Source organism: Galeopterus variegatus, unplaced genomic scaffold (assembly GCF_000696425.1).
Source record: "Galeopterus variegatus unplaced genomic scaffold, G_variegatus-3.0.2 Scaffold8891, whole genome shotgun sequence".
In the NCBI taxonomy this organism is placed as follows: Eukaryota; Metazoa; Chordata; class Mammalia; order Dermoptera; family Cynocephalidae; genus Galeopterus; species Galeopterus variegatus.
The window spans coordinates 24,178-39,613 of NW_007735002.1; the positions used below are offsets into that span (position 1 = coordinate 24,178).

General features: G+C 34.1%; 1 protein-coding gene and 1 pseudogene across 1 annotated transcript; one reads left to right on the forward strand and one right to left on the reverse strand.

Moving 5' to 3' along the window:
• Window positions 1-297: 297 nt before the first annotated feature.
• On the forward strand, window positions 298-1,789 carry LOC103608823 (olfactory receptor 6C75-like). The gene is made up of 2 exons (XM_008593214.1): window positions 298-1,249; window positions 1,758-1,789. The coding sequence occupies exons 1-2, from the start codon at window positions 298-300 to the stop codon at window positions 1,787-1,789; spliced, it is 984 nt and encodes a 327-aa protein (XP_008591436.1).
• Window positions 1,790-7,903: 6,114 nt separating this feature from the next.
• Window positions 7,904-8,840, reverse strand: LOC103608824 (annotated as a pseudogene).
• Window positions 8,841-15,436: the final 6,596 nt, after the last annotated feature.

A 15,436-nucleotide genomic window follows, 5' to 3' on the forward strand; every position in this document is an offset into this window, starting at 1 on the left:
TTTCTGTTAGAAATCTGGGATTTAGAAATATACCCCAGAAAATTCTTCAATCTGGGCCTCATTTTTCTTCTCTAAAAAGTGGCGATAATAACACACTACTCAAAGAAGGTTTTTGGAGATATTAGTAATAAAATTTATGTAAATCTTCAAGCATGGTGCCTGGTATATTGCCGGTGATCAGTAAATGTTAGCTTCTCTTTCTTTTTGACTCTAATAGCTAGTCTTATCAATTCTTTTTTTTTTTTTTTTCTTTTTACCCTTTTTCCCCCTAGCATTGATAAAATCCAGAAGACGGGAATGAAGAACCATTCAGTGCAGACAGAGTTCATTCTTTTGGGTCTGACAGATGACGCTGAGTTACAAGTTGTGATTTTCCTCTTTTTATTTTTTACCTACATGTTGAGTGTGACAGGAAACTTAACCATCATCATTCTCACTCTGCTGGATTCCCACCTTAGGACACCAATGTATTTCTTTCTACGGAATTTCTCCTTTTTAGAAATCTCATTCACAACCGTTTGTATTCCAAGGTTTCTGGTGAACCTTGTGACAAAGGACAGAACTATTTCTTATATGGGTTGTATGATTCAGTTATTTTTTTTCATCTTTTTTGGGGTAACTGAATTTTACCTTCTGGCCGCTATGTCTTATGATCGTTATGTGGCTATATGTAAACCTCTGCATTATACCACCATCATGAGCAACAGAATTTGCTACCAACTTGTACTCAGTTCTTGGGTAACTGGATTCTTGATTGTCTTTCCTCCAGTGATCTTGGGACTCAAGTTGGAATTCTGTGTTTCCAATGTCATTGATCATTTTATTTGTGATTCTTCTCCCATCCTGCAGATCTCTTGCTCAGACACACATTTCCTAGAGCTAATGTCTTTTTTCTTGGCTGTAGTGACACTAATGGTCACACTGATGTTAGTGATTCTCTCCTATGGTTACATCATCAAGACAATTCTCAAATTTCCTTCAGCTCAGCAAAGAACAAAAGCCTTTTCTACCTGCTCTTCCCACATGATTGTGGTTTCCATTTCTTATGGTAGCTGCATATTTATGTACATAAAACCATCAGCAAATGATAGAGTAACTTTAAGCAAAGGAGTAGCTGTGCTCAATACTTCAGTTGCTCCTTTACTGAATCCCTTCATTTATACCCTAAGGAATCAGCAGGTGAAACAAGCCTTCAAGGACATGGTCCAGAAAGTTTTATTTGTGTCAAACAATGAGAAAATTTCAAAAAGTATGAAGAAAAAAATAAATTAAAGTGTTTCCCTTTTCCCTCCCTCTGTTTCCCTGGGGATTTCCATTTCTGATTCTGTCTCTGGCTGCTCTCTGCTTTTTAGTCTTTGTTTACTTAATCTTACTCTGTACATATTTTCAGATTATATTAGCAATTTCAGCCCATATTGGTCTACCTTCCATGTTATCTTTTCTGGCTAAAAATTGTACAGACCTGTTCCTTTATCCATTTTAGAAATGCTGAATTTTAAATGTAATATTCTTCATAGATTATATTGATTGAAACAAGTGTTTTCAGTGAAGGCCTGTACGAGCTTGCATGTTAGAGGCCTTATCAGAAGTTGGCATATAAATTGAATGCTTATAGTTAGAGTCAAATTTTTAAGACAAAACATGATTTAAAAGATATCATAAAATCAATTATTTAGTCAAGAAAAATTTCAATGATATAGTATTATGCTGTTTGTAATATTATGTTTCATAAGCATCATTTTTTTGTTTTTGAACAGGTCGCACAAATTATAATGTAAATCAGATTTAGTTTATAATAATTTATTTTACAAAATACTTTTCATTCAGTAAGATAAAAATAACTTTTTTATCTTCATGTATATGATGAATAAGTAAGAATAAATAGCAATTAAATTCCATATGACTCCAACTGGAAATATTTTTTAACATTAAAATTCTAAAACTTCAAATTTCTGAAAGAGAGAATGTCTAGCTATGCCAGTGAATTAAATTGTAATGTAAGAAATTACCTTTTCCACAGAATTTCCTTGATTAAATAAAGATATTTTCTCTATCTAAATATTTCTCATTTATATGTAATAGTCATTTTCACATACAATAAAGCTGGAAAAAATATAATGCTAAATTTCATTGAGTATTCTGCTTTAGTTGGTTGAGGTTTCGGTGAAATTGCTGATAAAGACAGTGACACAGACTAAATCTTCCAAAAGGTCTGTGGAGTCAGTAGGGTTTGTTGTTGTTGTTGTTAATCAGGTTGACTTTAATGTAAAGTATGGCTACTAACCAAAAGAAATGTGGGAAACACAATGTGGATACCTTAATGTGAATTCCCTAGGATAAATAGGGATGTTTACAAAGTATTGAAGGAAAAAATGAAATTCTTAAAAGAAGTTAAAGGGGGAAGAATCTTCTGGTAAACTCAAGGAAAAGTAATGTTGTGATAACCTTTATCCTACTTAGTGTGGAGTTGCTAAGATAAGAATATAGCCTAAGTGCAACAAAAACTGGCCCATACTTTATTATATTCTGAAATGCTTCATCATGGTGAAAGTAAAAACTCTCTTTCTTCCTCTCTATCTCTTCTCAACTATAATTGCTTGCTTTTTAAGTTTTATTATTTGCTTTTATAGCTTAATCTCCTATATATATATATATTTTTGCAAGTTTGAATTGGTCTATAGGAGTATCTGAAAGCAGGGTGGAATATTTTTCAGATCAATTCTGTTAAAACCTTTGAAAACCTATTGTGAGAGGTCTACAAATTTGGCTCTGTGAATAGAACAAAAACGAAAATACATATAGTGACACAAATTTGATGATATGCTTCATACTAAGGCCCTACATCTTATTTAGTCAATAATAAAGACAAGGCACAAAGTATTTAATTTGAGAACATACAAATCTGACATATAGAATGCCTTTCAAAATTAAAGCTCCAAATTTTAGTATACTCATATCTAGCTGCTCTGAGGGGAAAAAAACTAAGATATTTAGCTATTTCCTGAAATTATTACAAGACTGGTTACTAAAATTGTCATCAGAGTAGAGGAGGAGACTTATATTCCTGTTTTTCTTAGAGGTTAAGATAAAATTCAATTAAAAAAATAACTGTCCAAAGCTATGTTTAAAACTAGGATGGATGGGATAATAAGCATTTTATACCAAATAGGATTGAGTGTTTGTCAAATGTAAGTTCCTACATGCAGTAACAGTAAGGGTAGTGTTATAATGTAAGATATGAAGAAGTATTTATGATCTGCAATTGGTTCCAAGGTTAGCCTGTATTTGCAGTGAAATAGTTGATTAGTTTTGCAAATAAATATGCGATACAAACAGTATATAGGAGAACACTTTAGGTGTTGAATACTTACACCTTAAGCAGTCTGAGCCTTATACAAGTTATCAAATAAGGGACAAATTCTTGAAATTTATTGAAAATATAGCAGCTATTAAGTTTTGCATATATATCTAGTTGATTGACATGATTTTTAATATGTAGGACTATGGAAACAAAGTATTTTCTGAGTCCATTCTGGATCATATCATAACTGTATGTCCATTCTAAGGGCAGAAACTAAACCTGTAGAATTAAATGGCATCGATTATTTGGCATTAATTAGGGCCCATGTTTATGTTAAAGTACAGGCAATTCTGGCAGCAGACTGTAGTTTCTAAATTCTGTTTCCCACCACGAGGAGCCAGAACTTCTTCGGGAAATAGTTTTTTCCAGGTTAGAGATAGGATACCTACAAATTGAGCCTGGAACATGTTGTGCCAGAAAGAAAGGAAGCAAAAAAGTCACATCATGAAGACACAAGAATCAATTTGAATCCTACCCACTGACCTAAATTAGAACAATTTGTGCCTAAAAAATATAATAATGACTGTAATAGATTGAAACATATCAAATATATAACAATCCCATTAGTTTATAGCATTATAAAAGGAAATCAATTGATCACCAAGGGAAGTTACTAGGACATTAAATTACTGCTGTAAAACTTTGATTAAGGAGGAAAGAAGCCAAATATTTGTCCTGTCTTTTCTATATACTGTATACTGTATTTCAGGTAGTTAAATAGTTTATAAATGAAGTTGTTAATTCACAGAAATACAAATGAGAACCATGGTTTAGACTTCTTAATGAAATTATAGATCTAGGCAATGAATTAGAATATGCTAAAAAATTTGTGAAATGCTGATGATGGGGACATTTAGAACAGAGGTATCAGGCTGACAAGGCCTGAACACACTGATTAATCTGAGTATTACTTATAAGTAGGTCAGTCAGACATTACGCAGCTCATAAGATGCAATAGAGGCATACAGCCTCATCTATCAACTATCCTTGTTTAAAAATATGAAATCAAATCTAATTGAGAATTAAATCTAATGGACATGTGAGAGGAAATTGGGTGACAGAGAAACAAGTTAACTGATACCATAAGAAAACACTGAGTTAAATAATCTAGGAAGTTGTACCCTACAAATGACCTGATTTCTCCATCAAGTTATGCCCCTCACCCCCAAAAAACTGTTTCGGAATAAAAAAAGATTTTAAGTGTCATAACAACCAAATGTGATGCTTGTTTGGATTTTGTTTGGATTTTGATTTAAGAACATTAATTGTGGAAAATACCAAAATGAAAAAACAAAGCACCTTTGAGTGTACCAGGGAAACTTTAATATATACTGAATACAAAAATCTATTATGATTTATTGATAATTTTGTTATGTAGAATAAAGGCATGATAGGTAAAAAGAAAGTTTTCTTGCTAGTTGTATATGCCTACTGATAAATTTGTGATGAAATGCAATAAATTAATGAGTGAATGCTATAAGGTGAAATTGTAGTTCCCAGAATATATGATTGGGTAGTGATACAGAATAATAATTTTAATACATTGATAATTATGCAAGCTGGATAATGGGTACATGTCTGTTTTCTTAATTATTATTATTATTATGTCCTGTCTTCTTTCGTATATTTTAAAAGTAATTTTCATTCAGGAATGGTTTAAACACCTAGCTTTATGGCTAATTTTCTTTTCTTTCTTTTTTTTTTTGTGGAGACCGGCTGCACCGCGCTCAGTCAGTGAGCGCTGTGAGGGCACCGGTCATCCCTATATAGGATCCTAACCTGCGGAGGGAGCGCTGCTGCGCTCCCAGCGCCGCACTCTCCCGAGTGCGCCACGGGCTTGGCCCTATGGTTAATTTTCTATTTAAATTAGGAAAAAATTGTTGGCTACCAGTAAAGCAAGCACGCTTGCCCTCGTCCTTTTGATTGCCATGGAGTTAGCTCACTAGGGCAAAGTGTCCTCACCTTATGATTTTAGAAACGTTCTGCATATAACTTGGTGAATAAATCAGGCCGGTTTACAAAAACCCTGTCATCCGCATTCTTCAATCTCCATTTATTATGAATGGAGCAACTACTTACATTCACCTGACTTTTGTGCCTACTTCTCAATTTGTTTGGAATTCATATTGAAGAAATGTGTGATTAATTAATACTAATTAGCAGCCGTGTTGTGGTTTAGAAGACCAGTATCACTCATACCGTTCACATTTGCATTTTAGATGATGGACTAGTAGTGTAGGTTATGGCAGAATCACAGTGAGAGAAGCTAAATATTATAGAACTCTGAAGTTAAACCATAACCATATGGTGAAGATACCTGCCCAAATGTTTTTGTCTAGCTAAAATTTGGAAGGTCACTACACATTTTTGGTCCTAGTATGGAGATTGAACTTAACCTCTCTTCCACGCACTCTAAGATTTTGAGAAATCCATTCGGGATCCCCTTAGTGGACTCACATTAGGAGGCTCTGGCACAGGAGAAGAGAGGACTGACACCAAGAAAAGCGCCTTAAGTCAGGCTTTTCACAATGAGGTTGAGGATCTTAGAATATACAGCCATTTTTTCTCTTTTTTCCTCTTCTTTTTCCACTACTACTACTTCTTTATTTCTACATAGTAGTAATCTTATTTTTTAAAGAATTTAATCATAGTTTTTATAGTATATTATCCAATTATAATAATTAATATAATTGAGTATTAATATTATATTAATGTAATGTGTATAAATGTATTACATTTATTTTTATCTTTGTGCATTATTTTTGATATAAATATTGCTTGATGTCAGTACAGTTGGTATTTCTTGGGATGTTCCTTGAAGTCATCTTGATGCTTCTAGAGAAGCATTTATATGTTCTGGAACCAACAGATCCTTTCAAATTCAGTAAAACTGGTTTTGAATCCTAGTTTTACCACTCTAGTAGAAATAGTTCACTTTTCTAAACTTTGATTTCTCCAGGTGTAAATTCTGACTATAAAAATAAGTTGTAGGGTTATTTTCAGGTTTGTCAGTATCATCAATTTTCAATACAATTTGGCTTTCATTCTATTTCACTCAGAAATTAAAAAATACATAATTTAACAGAAAAGTTAATGTTAGCCATGCCCTTCTTTTATCTATTCTTCACAGATCAATGTCAAATGTTACTTTTGTATTTTTTATACTCACATAAAAATTTTCATTTTGTATTGTCAGTAGTATAAAGTCACCAGGTTGGAAGATTATCGTGTAACTAATATTTGTCTAGGTCCTAAGCATAAAGCAGGATAGAATTTGGCATGTAAGATGGACAATCTGCCTGCCATTTGCCACCCATAGTAGAATAAAAACATGCAAACAGTAAATTTTTGCAGTTTGGTAAGTGTTGTGATAGAGACAGACAAGTGCGTGGTGGGAATATGGATGGGTTGGCCTTATCCAGGCTTGGTGGTAGTTTTGGTGACGGAGTAGTAAGACGAGGTCAGAGAAAGATTTCTTGTGGGAAAGTTACTTAAAATGGAGGACAGGAGGAGGATGGGAAGTTAAAAAATGAGGGGGAAATTCCTGTTTGCGGGTACCATGATGTGAACAGAAGCCTGACGAAAGAGAATAAGGATCAAAGGAAGTCTAATATGTTGAACAACAGAAGTGGAAATTGGCGAATAATTTACAAGTAATTAAATGCAGATATTTCTTTGAGGGATATTATTGAGTGCATATTTGGACTCGGGAAGTGGCTGAGGTTTTTATGTTAAAAAGGCAACTCTTTTCATTAATATTAGTGTTACTGTTATTTTCCGTTTCTCTTTTCTCCACCCACTGTATATTTGGCTTGCTGGTTGTTTATGAGCCTTCTAGCCCTATTAGTTTTCCTGGGCTTGCCACCATCTGTTTGCTTAGCCCAAATATTACGCATTCAAGATTTAACATTTCAGTTGGTGCATGCATATCAATCCTGTTTTATGTAATTTCAACACTGATTTTAACTATATAATTACCTGTGTGTTTCCATCTTCACTTTAACTTAATTCATGGCCCTTTTGTAAGAGTTTTTATATCCTTTATATTGAATTGGATTTGATCAATAAAATATGTGAATCTTGTCATTTTAAAGTTTCTTCTTTAGTAAATGCTTTTTTGAGAATCCTAAATCTTTATGCATAATTAATTTGAAATATATTTTGGGAGATTTAGAAATGTTTTCTTCTTACTGCTTAGAAATAGGATTGATTCTTTTAAATATTATTTCTCTCTTAATTTGAGTAGGTTTGTTTTGGAGAAGTGATGTGCATGATTGTACCAATATTTTATGACAATCCCCCAATCCTTTGGACATTGGTTAGGCAAGGTTGAAGGTGAGGTCATGCTTGGATTTCCTAAAGTAACTATTCGCATTTTTTCTTAATAAAAGTTACTCTGAAAGAGATTGGTTTATAAGGAGAAGCAAAGGCTGACTTGAGCAGGACCAGTGCAGAATGTAGGACCCAAACTAGATCAGGGAGACACAAAATGGGATAGATACTTAAGAAAATATGCGTAGAGATGCTGACTTTAACATTCTCCTAGTTCCTAGAGAGCAGTACATATCTTTTCACTAAGTCATTAAAGGCTTGTTTTTCTTATTTTCTCCTCAGAGTATAAATAATTGGGTTTAACGTGGGGGAAATGGAAGTATGAGTATTGACACTCCCTTATTAATGGCTTTGTTGTCTATTGCTGAAGGTTTTATGTAGACAAAGATACAACTGGCATAGGTGATGGAAACCACAATGATGTGGGAAGAACATGTGGAAAAGGCCTTTTTCCTTTGCTGGGCAGAGGGAAATCTTAGAATTGTTCTGATGATATACATGTAGGACAAACACAGACACAAGAGTCATAATAAAGATCAGCACAGAGCAAACAATAACAATCTGCTCTGTCAGCCGTGTATCTCAGCATGAGATCTTCAGGATAGGATTAGCGTCACAGACAAAGTGGCCAATGACATTAGAGTCACAGAATTCCAGGTCCAGTCCCAAGCTAAGATGTGGGAATAAGATCAACAAAGTAGCCATCCAACAGCAGAAGATGAGCCTTTTGCAGGCCCTGAAGTTTGTGATGGTCGAGTAATGCAAGGGTTTGCAGATGGCTACGTAGCGATCATAGGACATGGTGGCCAGGAGAAAAAAACCTGTTATTCCTAACAGATCTTTAAAAAAAGAGCTGGCATGCACAAGCATTATAGGTAATGTCCCTGTCTCCTGTTGATATACTGTACAAAAATCTAGGCATGCAGGAGGAGGTGAATGAGATTTCTAAACAAGAGAAATTTTGGAGAAAAAAGTACATGGCAGTTTTAAGGTGGGAGTCCACTAATGTGAGGAGGATGGTGGTCAGGTTTCCAGTTACACTCAACATGTGGGTGACAGGTAGAAATATAAAAATCAGAATCTGCAGTTGGGGGTCATCTGTCAGTCCCAGGAGGATGAATCTGGTGAGTGGTGTATGGTTTCTCATCACTAGCTTCTGAATTCTGCCCAATTTGTGTGTAAAACTGAAAGACATAAGGTATGAGAAGAGGGTGGGATAAATGTTTTACAATGCACTTGTTTTAGAAAAGCCAAGCAATGTATTCTACACATATTTTATTTTTCTTGATAATGAATATTTTAAAACACTTTGTGCTCTCAGCTCTGTTGAGATGTCACTTGACAGGTTTGAAACCCATCTTTGAAACGTTTTTTACCACAACATGTGGTAAGCTATGCATTTAACATTGCAATCCAGGGTATATGCACACGCACGTACACACACATCTGAAACAAAAATTTCAAAAGAATACTAATCCTTAGATGCTCTAGTCTTTGATGTTTTCTATTCTAATTTATCTCATTAAAAGAAAATACAAATGTCACCAAACTGATTTTATAGCATACTAAATGGTTACAAACTGTGGTTTAAAAAATTGAATTTTCTTAAGGATTCTTTCAGTAATATAGTCCAAATATAATAGAATTTTTAAATGACATTCTAAAAAATGTGCTTTATCCTTTTAATATACTCTTTGGAATAGATTTGCTCATAGCATTTTAATTGCTCCCCTGGGAGCAGTGAAATCTTCAACTTTGGGTTGTTCTTTTAAAATAATTTTTCCCTCCTCACTATATGAAATTTTACTGTTTCATTATCTGCTTGAAGCTTTTTCCTGAATAAATTGAAAACATATGGGGGTAGCTGTGACACAACAAAATGTTTCTATATCCATCTGTCAAAACAGTTGAAGGCTGTGTTCCATCACCATGACCAACCTATAACTAATCTATAAAGGACAGTCTCCTATAAGTAATCATCCCCTAGATCTTTCCCATTACTTTCTAAAACTGTTTGTGCCTTTATCTGATTTTCTGTAGAAGGTGTTCCATCCTATTTGCTGATTCTGACTTACACCTGGTTCTTACTTATTCCTCAGTTTTCTGTTCAGACTCTTCAGAGGAATATTTCTGAATCTCCCAAACCACATTAAGACCTTTCTGTGTTTAGTCACATCCTGTGCTTAATAGAGAATTAAAAAAAATTGTTGAAAATAGGGTTTTAATTTTGTTTAATAGAATAGCCACAGAAGTGAAGGAGTCTGAGAGTTAGAGTCAATTCTAGACAACTATTTTCCCTCATAGATAGATCAAGTTATATGGTTTCTTATGAAACTTGGACTCAATTTTAAAACCATTATGACTCCTCTTAAATTTAATCCATGACTTTAATTTAGGGAATTCTTGCTTGCTTTTATGTTTGGTGGAGGAAATGTTCTAAGTGGCTCTTAAGTCACACCATAACCTAACTACCTACTTAGCACATACATAATGCTTGCATTAGGTAAAAAAGCGTAAACTGACTTATCACTGTGTTTGGCACCCTAACTTTCCTTTTATGGTTTCCATTTATGCTTCCTCAATATACCTGTCAGTAGCATATTCAAAACAAGAATTTAAGGACTCTTAAATTTTGGATTTGGATGAATAGCTGTTCTTTGGTTGTTTCTTGGCCAACACCAACTAACTACACTAACTTCTGTTCAAATGATTTCACTCTCCAGTCTTTTTTCAAGGCCATCAATAAATTGGAAAAAGCCCATTATATTTTATAGAATCTCCAATTAGTTGGATATGTGAAGATTCCACTTGATTGCTTTAAATTATTCCTTTCTTCCAGAAGTGGGAGATAGTCTCTACCAACTCTATGCCCATTACCCCATAGCAAATCTCCCAGAGCTTAGAGCCTCCTTTAGAGGAAGGGAGACTGACTCTGGTTTATGGTTTTAGGAAGAGCTGGGACACACCCAAGAATGTGATCATCATACACGTAGTAATAAATTAATTAAAAGATTAACAATTGATTAAGTAATTAAAACACATCAATAAAATACTGTTAATTAATAGAATAAAAGAGACTTGAACTGTAGAAGAAGATTACAATACACAGCCTACCTGCCTCTCTTTTTGTCAATCATGAGATACCTCATTGGTGTTTTATACAACCTTGGAAACTTTGGGCCATGTCCTTGCTCCTAAATATCTTAAAAAATAAGTTGACACTTGTTCACCGATTTCTGTTCATTTCTTTTCTATTTTAGAAAACTGAACATTTAAATTATATCAGCAGGTAATTTCCAATTTAGTGCTGATTCTAGAAGTCCTTCATTTCATCTATCTTTCGATGATCTTCTATGTATTGATAAACAAACCCAGCACTGTCAGTGTCTTAATCAATTCCAAGTTATGAACTCTTGTTTCTTTTTACAAACTGTTTATGAGAGAATCATTTTTATTTTTTCTCATTAATAATGCTTTAAAGGCATTTATTTAAGATAAAGAAGCACTAATTATGAGAATAGTTAATAACCTCATTAAAAGTGCATTTTAGTAACAATATTAAAATTGGAAGAATTAGTCAGGTAAATTTAAGGACAAAATTTTATTTTATAATGTGTTGTTTTAATCTGTAACCTTACGCCTATATTTTCTCAATTTTCTTTAACACATTGTTCTAACATTATGATCGCCTTCCCAACCCTGCTGACCCAAATCTCTAAATTTCTACTTTAATTATTTTCTAAAAATTTGAGCTCTTCTCAAATGGAGATTGCTCTCTGCATCTTCTTACTTTCTATTCTTTTCTCTCCTTTGAGATAAACCTTATAGGGAGACTGCTTATCCTCCACTTCCTTTGAAGAAAGAAGCAGTGATGCCCTTTTCTTCTTTTCCCACTGTCTCTTGAAAAAAAAATTTTTTTTTTCTTAGCTTCATGAAAAAAAACTTTGTCGTTTTGTGGTCAATTCCACCTAATACCATTACCAGTGTCCTACTGTCCTTTTTATTTTCTTGTTACTAACTTACCTCCAGTTGGACACCTTTGTTGCTTATGAGTTAGATTATATTTATCTCCACCTCTACCTCTGTGGTCATCCTTCTCATGCCTTGTTCAACCCGTCCCTCCTTTGTCTTCAACATTATCTGTGGGAGCATGGAAGAAAGGTCTCCAAAGCTCCATGTCTGCCTAGCTCAGTACTGCCTATGGCAAGCTCTTCCTACTCATTTAGAACCACTCTTCCTCTATACTCAACAATATCAACAGTAGCATATATGAAGGGTATCAGAATCTTTGCTTTAGCTGGACAAAGTAACTATCCACCAGGCTGAATACTTCCCACCACTGTATTTTGGGAAGGGAACCTTAAATCATTACTTACTATTGGGTAGACCACCTATCCTTACATTGCCAGCTACCCTCCCTGCCTCATTACTATAAGATCAGACTATAATTGGCGTTAACTTCTATCTCTGAGAGGCCAGTAATACTAATTCCATTATGCTCTAGTCTTTGATATCTAAATCAACATGAAGAATAAAAGGATCCCATGCCATCCTTTCATCCCCCAGATTGTTATCCCTGTGTGGTTGAGTACATAGTATCCATGATCAATTGTGTCTCTGGAATTTACTCTTTGTCATCAGCAAAGTCCCCCATATTTTGAACTTCTGAGTTCTCTGGAGATAGTGATTCCCATGTAGTCCTATCATATCATTTTCCCCCCCTTCTTCACACCTGGTAGCACACGATACAAGGGCAAGGTAAGTTTTCTACTTCCATACTGTTGTTCTGCCATCCTTATCAAAATATTTTATAAAAATAACATGTATGTATGAGCTATTCTTACATTTTGCTATTATGTGGTTAGGTATTTATTTCTATTTTAAAAAAATCTTGCTTCTTGCTGTGTTTAAGATCTTATTCATCACCAGTAAATGGTTTCTTTATATAGTATTTTCATTGCATTTCTTTTTCCAACAATTCTTTTTTCTTCTGTCTAGAATACTGTATGGGTATTGGAATCAATGGATTCATCTTTAATGGCTGAACTTATGTTTCTTATTTCTTAAATCTCTTTCTTTGCATTCAGGAAAACTTTTTCCAGAACTTCAGTAAATTAATAATTCTTTACTTGAGTCTTTTATATTATTTAATCAGTATATCCTTCATTTTAAATTCCAATTATCATTTTTATATTGGCTTTAAAAGATTTCAGTTTTAAAAATTGCTAAAACATAAAAATTGATTTTTGTAAAAGTCAATTACTGTATAGAACTAACCATTTATAATCAGTGCACAAATGTGATTCTTTCTTATGAGTGGATAACTAAATAATAATTTGGTATTTATCCTTCATGATAATTTTGTATTTATTTACATGAATATATTTTTACTATGAAATTTCTCATTCATGTATTTTTCCCACAATAATTAGATCCTATAAGTACTGAGCAGCAATTTGCTTTCATCATGCAACAAGAGAATATTAAAGTGTGTCAAGAATCAAGTTAATTTTTCCATTAACTTGAATAGAAAAATATGTTGTATGGAAATCATCCATTTAATCAGAGGTCAAAAGAAAGCAATAAAATCCAACCAGTGAGAAACAAATAGTGTGGTAAATAGAAAGCACAAAATAAATTAGTAGAAAAAAGTTCAAGAAAGTGTTGTATTATACTCATCTACTAAAAATCAAAGAGCCTCAGATCGTGCTTGGTAACAAAAAGTAAATAAAATAAAAAGAAAAAAGTACAGACTCTTCTTATATATGGCTTAGAATGTCAAAAATAAACCAAATCACATAGCAAATTTATAAAGAACGGAACAAAAACCTACACTAGCAAATACTCAGATGAGCACAAAGCATCTATTTCAACATTAATATGAATTCTAATAGCAATGAAACAACAAAGTAACAGAGAAGTATTTCACATTAATAAAAGAAATGATTCCACAGGCAGACATATATAAAATCTATAAAAAAATTTCATGAACACAAGAAAAATTACACCATAGCACAAAATGAAGTTAAGTTTTAGAACTCCCTCATTAAAAGTTAATAGAATAAGAAGACCAAACATTTAATTTGAATATTAATAAGTTTTTAATAATCCCTATTTTACAGAGGAGGAAATTGAGGAGGAGAGAATGACTTAGTCACAAACCTCCACAGCCTTGGAGTCAGAACACAGAGATCCAGCTTCTTCCCCTACACTACACTAACTCCTTTTCACAATGTTAAGGAGGATTACTAGCATTTCATGTCCAGACTGGATGTTCCTGTAGTGCAACCTGTCCAGAGTTCTCAGCCTTTTCTTTTTGGCCGAGCTATGGAACTACTTTTCCTGACATGAAACAAACGAAAGTCTTTTGCCCTAAGCACTGGAAAAAATTTTCCTGGTCCCTGGACATGTTTCAAATTTTTATAAGACGCTAATTGTCAGTAAATGCCAGCGTGGAAGTTTTTTCTAACTGTCTCTCTTTATCATCTGGACACTCTTGCTCCTGCTTCTCACGTCGCTCCTGCTGTAAGATGATGGATCAGCTGCCCAGAGCTGTGCTCCTCCTGCTCCCCCCACTGAAACAGGCGTTTCTGCCCTTCTCTTCTCACGACACTGCCCTTCTACCCGTCCACTCAGTACTGCTCTACTGAAGTTTTTCACTCTGACTAGTAATGTCATATCACACTTCCCTGCCATCCCATAGTTGGAAGGTTGTGATTGAAAAATTCCTTTGCAGAGACAATAGGCTGGAGACAAAGACGATATCTTTACATTTAGAGTAAATTTTTGAAGAATATCTATATCTATATATCTATATATCTCTATCTATCTATCTATCTATCTACCTATCTATCTATCTATCTATCTATCTATCTATCTATCTATCTATCTATCTATCTATCTATCTATCTATCTATCTATCTATCTATCTATCTATCTATCTATCTATCTATCTATCTATCTATCTATCTATCTATCTATCTATCTATCTATCTATCTATCTATCTATCTATCTATCTATCTATCTATCTATCTATCTATCTATCTATCTATCTATCTATCTATCTATCTATCTATCTATCTATCTATCTATCTATCTATCTATCTATCTATCTATCTATCTATCTATTATCATCTATCTATCTATCTCTATCATCTATTTTGTCCTTTTTGTGACCGGTAAGGGGATTGCAACCCTTGGCTTGGTGTCCCCTGCACCATGCTCAGCCAGTGAGCGCACCGGCCATCCCTATATAGGATCCGAACCGCCGCGGGAGTCCCAGCGCGGCACCCTCCCAAGTGCGCCACAGGGTCGGCCCTTGAAGAATATTTTGATGGGCTACTGTGGCAGAGACTATTAATGTCCCATCCAATATTTATTTTTTTATGCATAGCAACTGAACCCCAATTTTATTCAGGATGCAAAATGCTAGGTATATAGTACCCAGTTTCCTTTATAGCTAGTATGGCCATGTGACTAAGATTATGGCCAGTGATATGTGAGCTGAAGTAATGAGTATGATTTTTGAAAAGGCTTTTAAAATGAAGTCAGGGCTGGGGCATACTCTTTTCCCTTTTCCCATTTCTCCATCTTGTTTACTGCAGTATGGACATAATGCCTGGGCCTCCAGCAGCCACCTACGACTATGAAGTTACTTAGGACTGGAAAACACATGTAAGAATGGTGGATAAGAAAGATAGAAAGAATCCGGATTCTTGTTGACTGTTGGTCTACATCCAGAC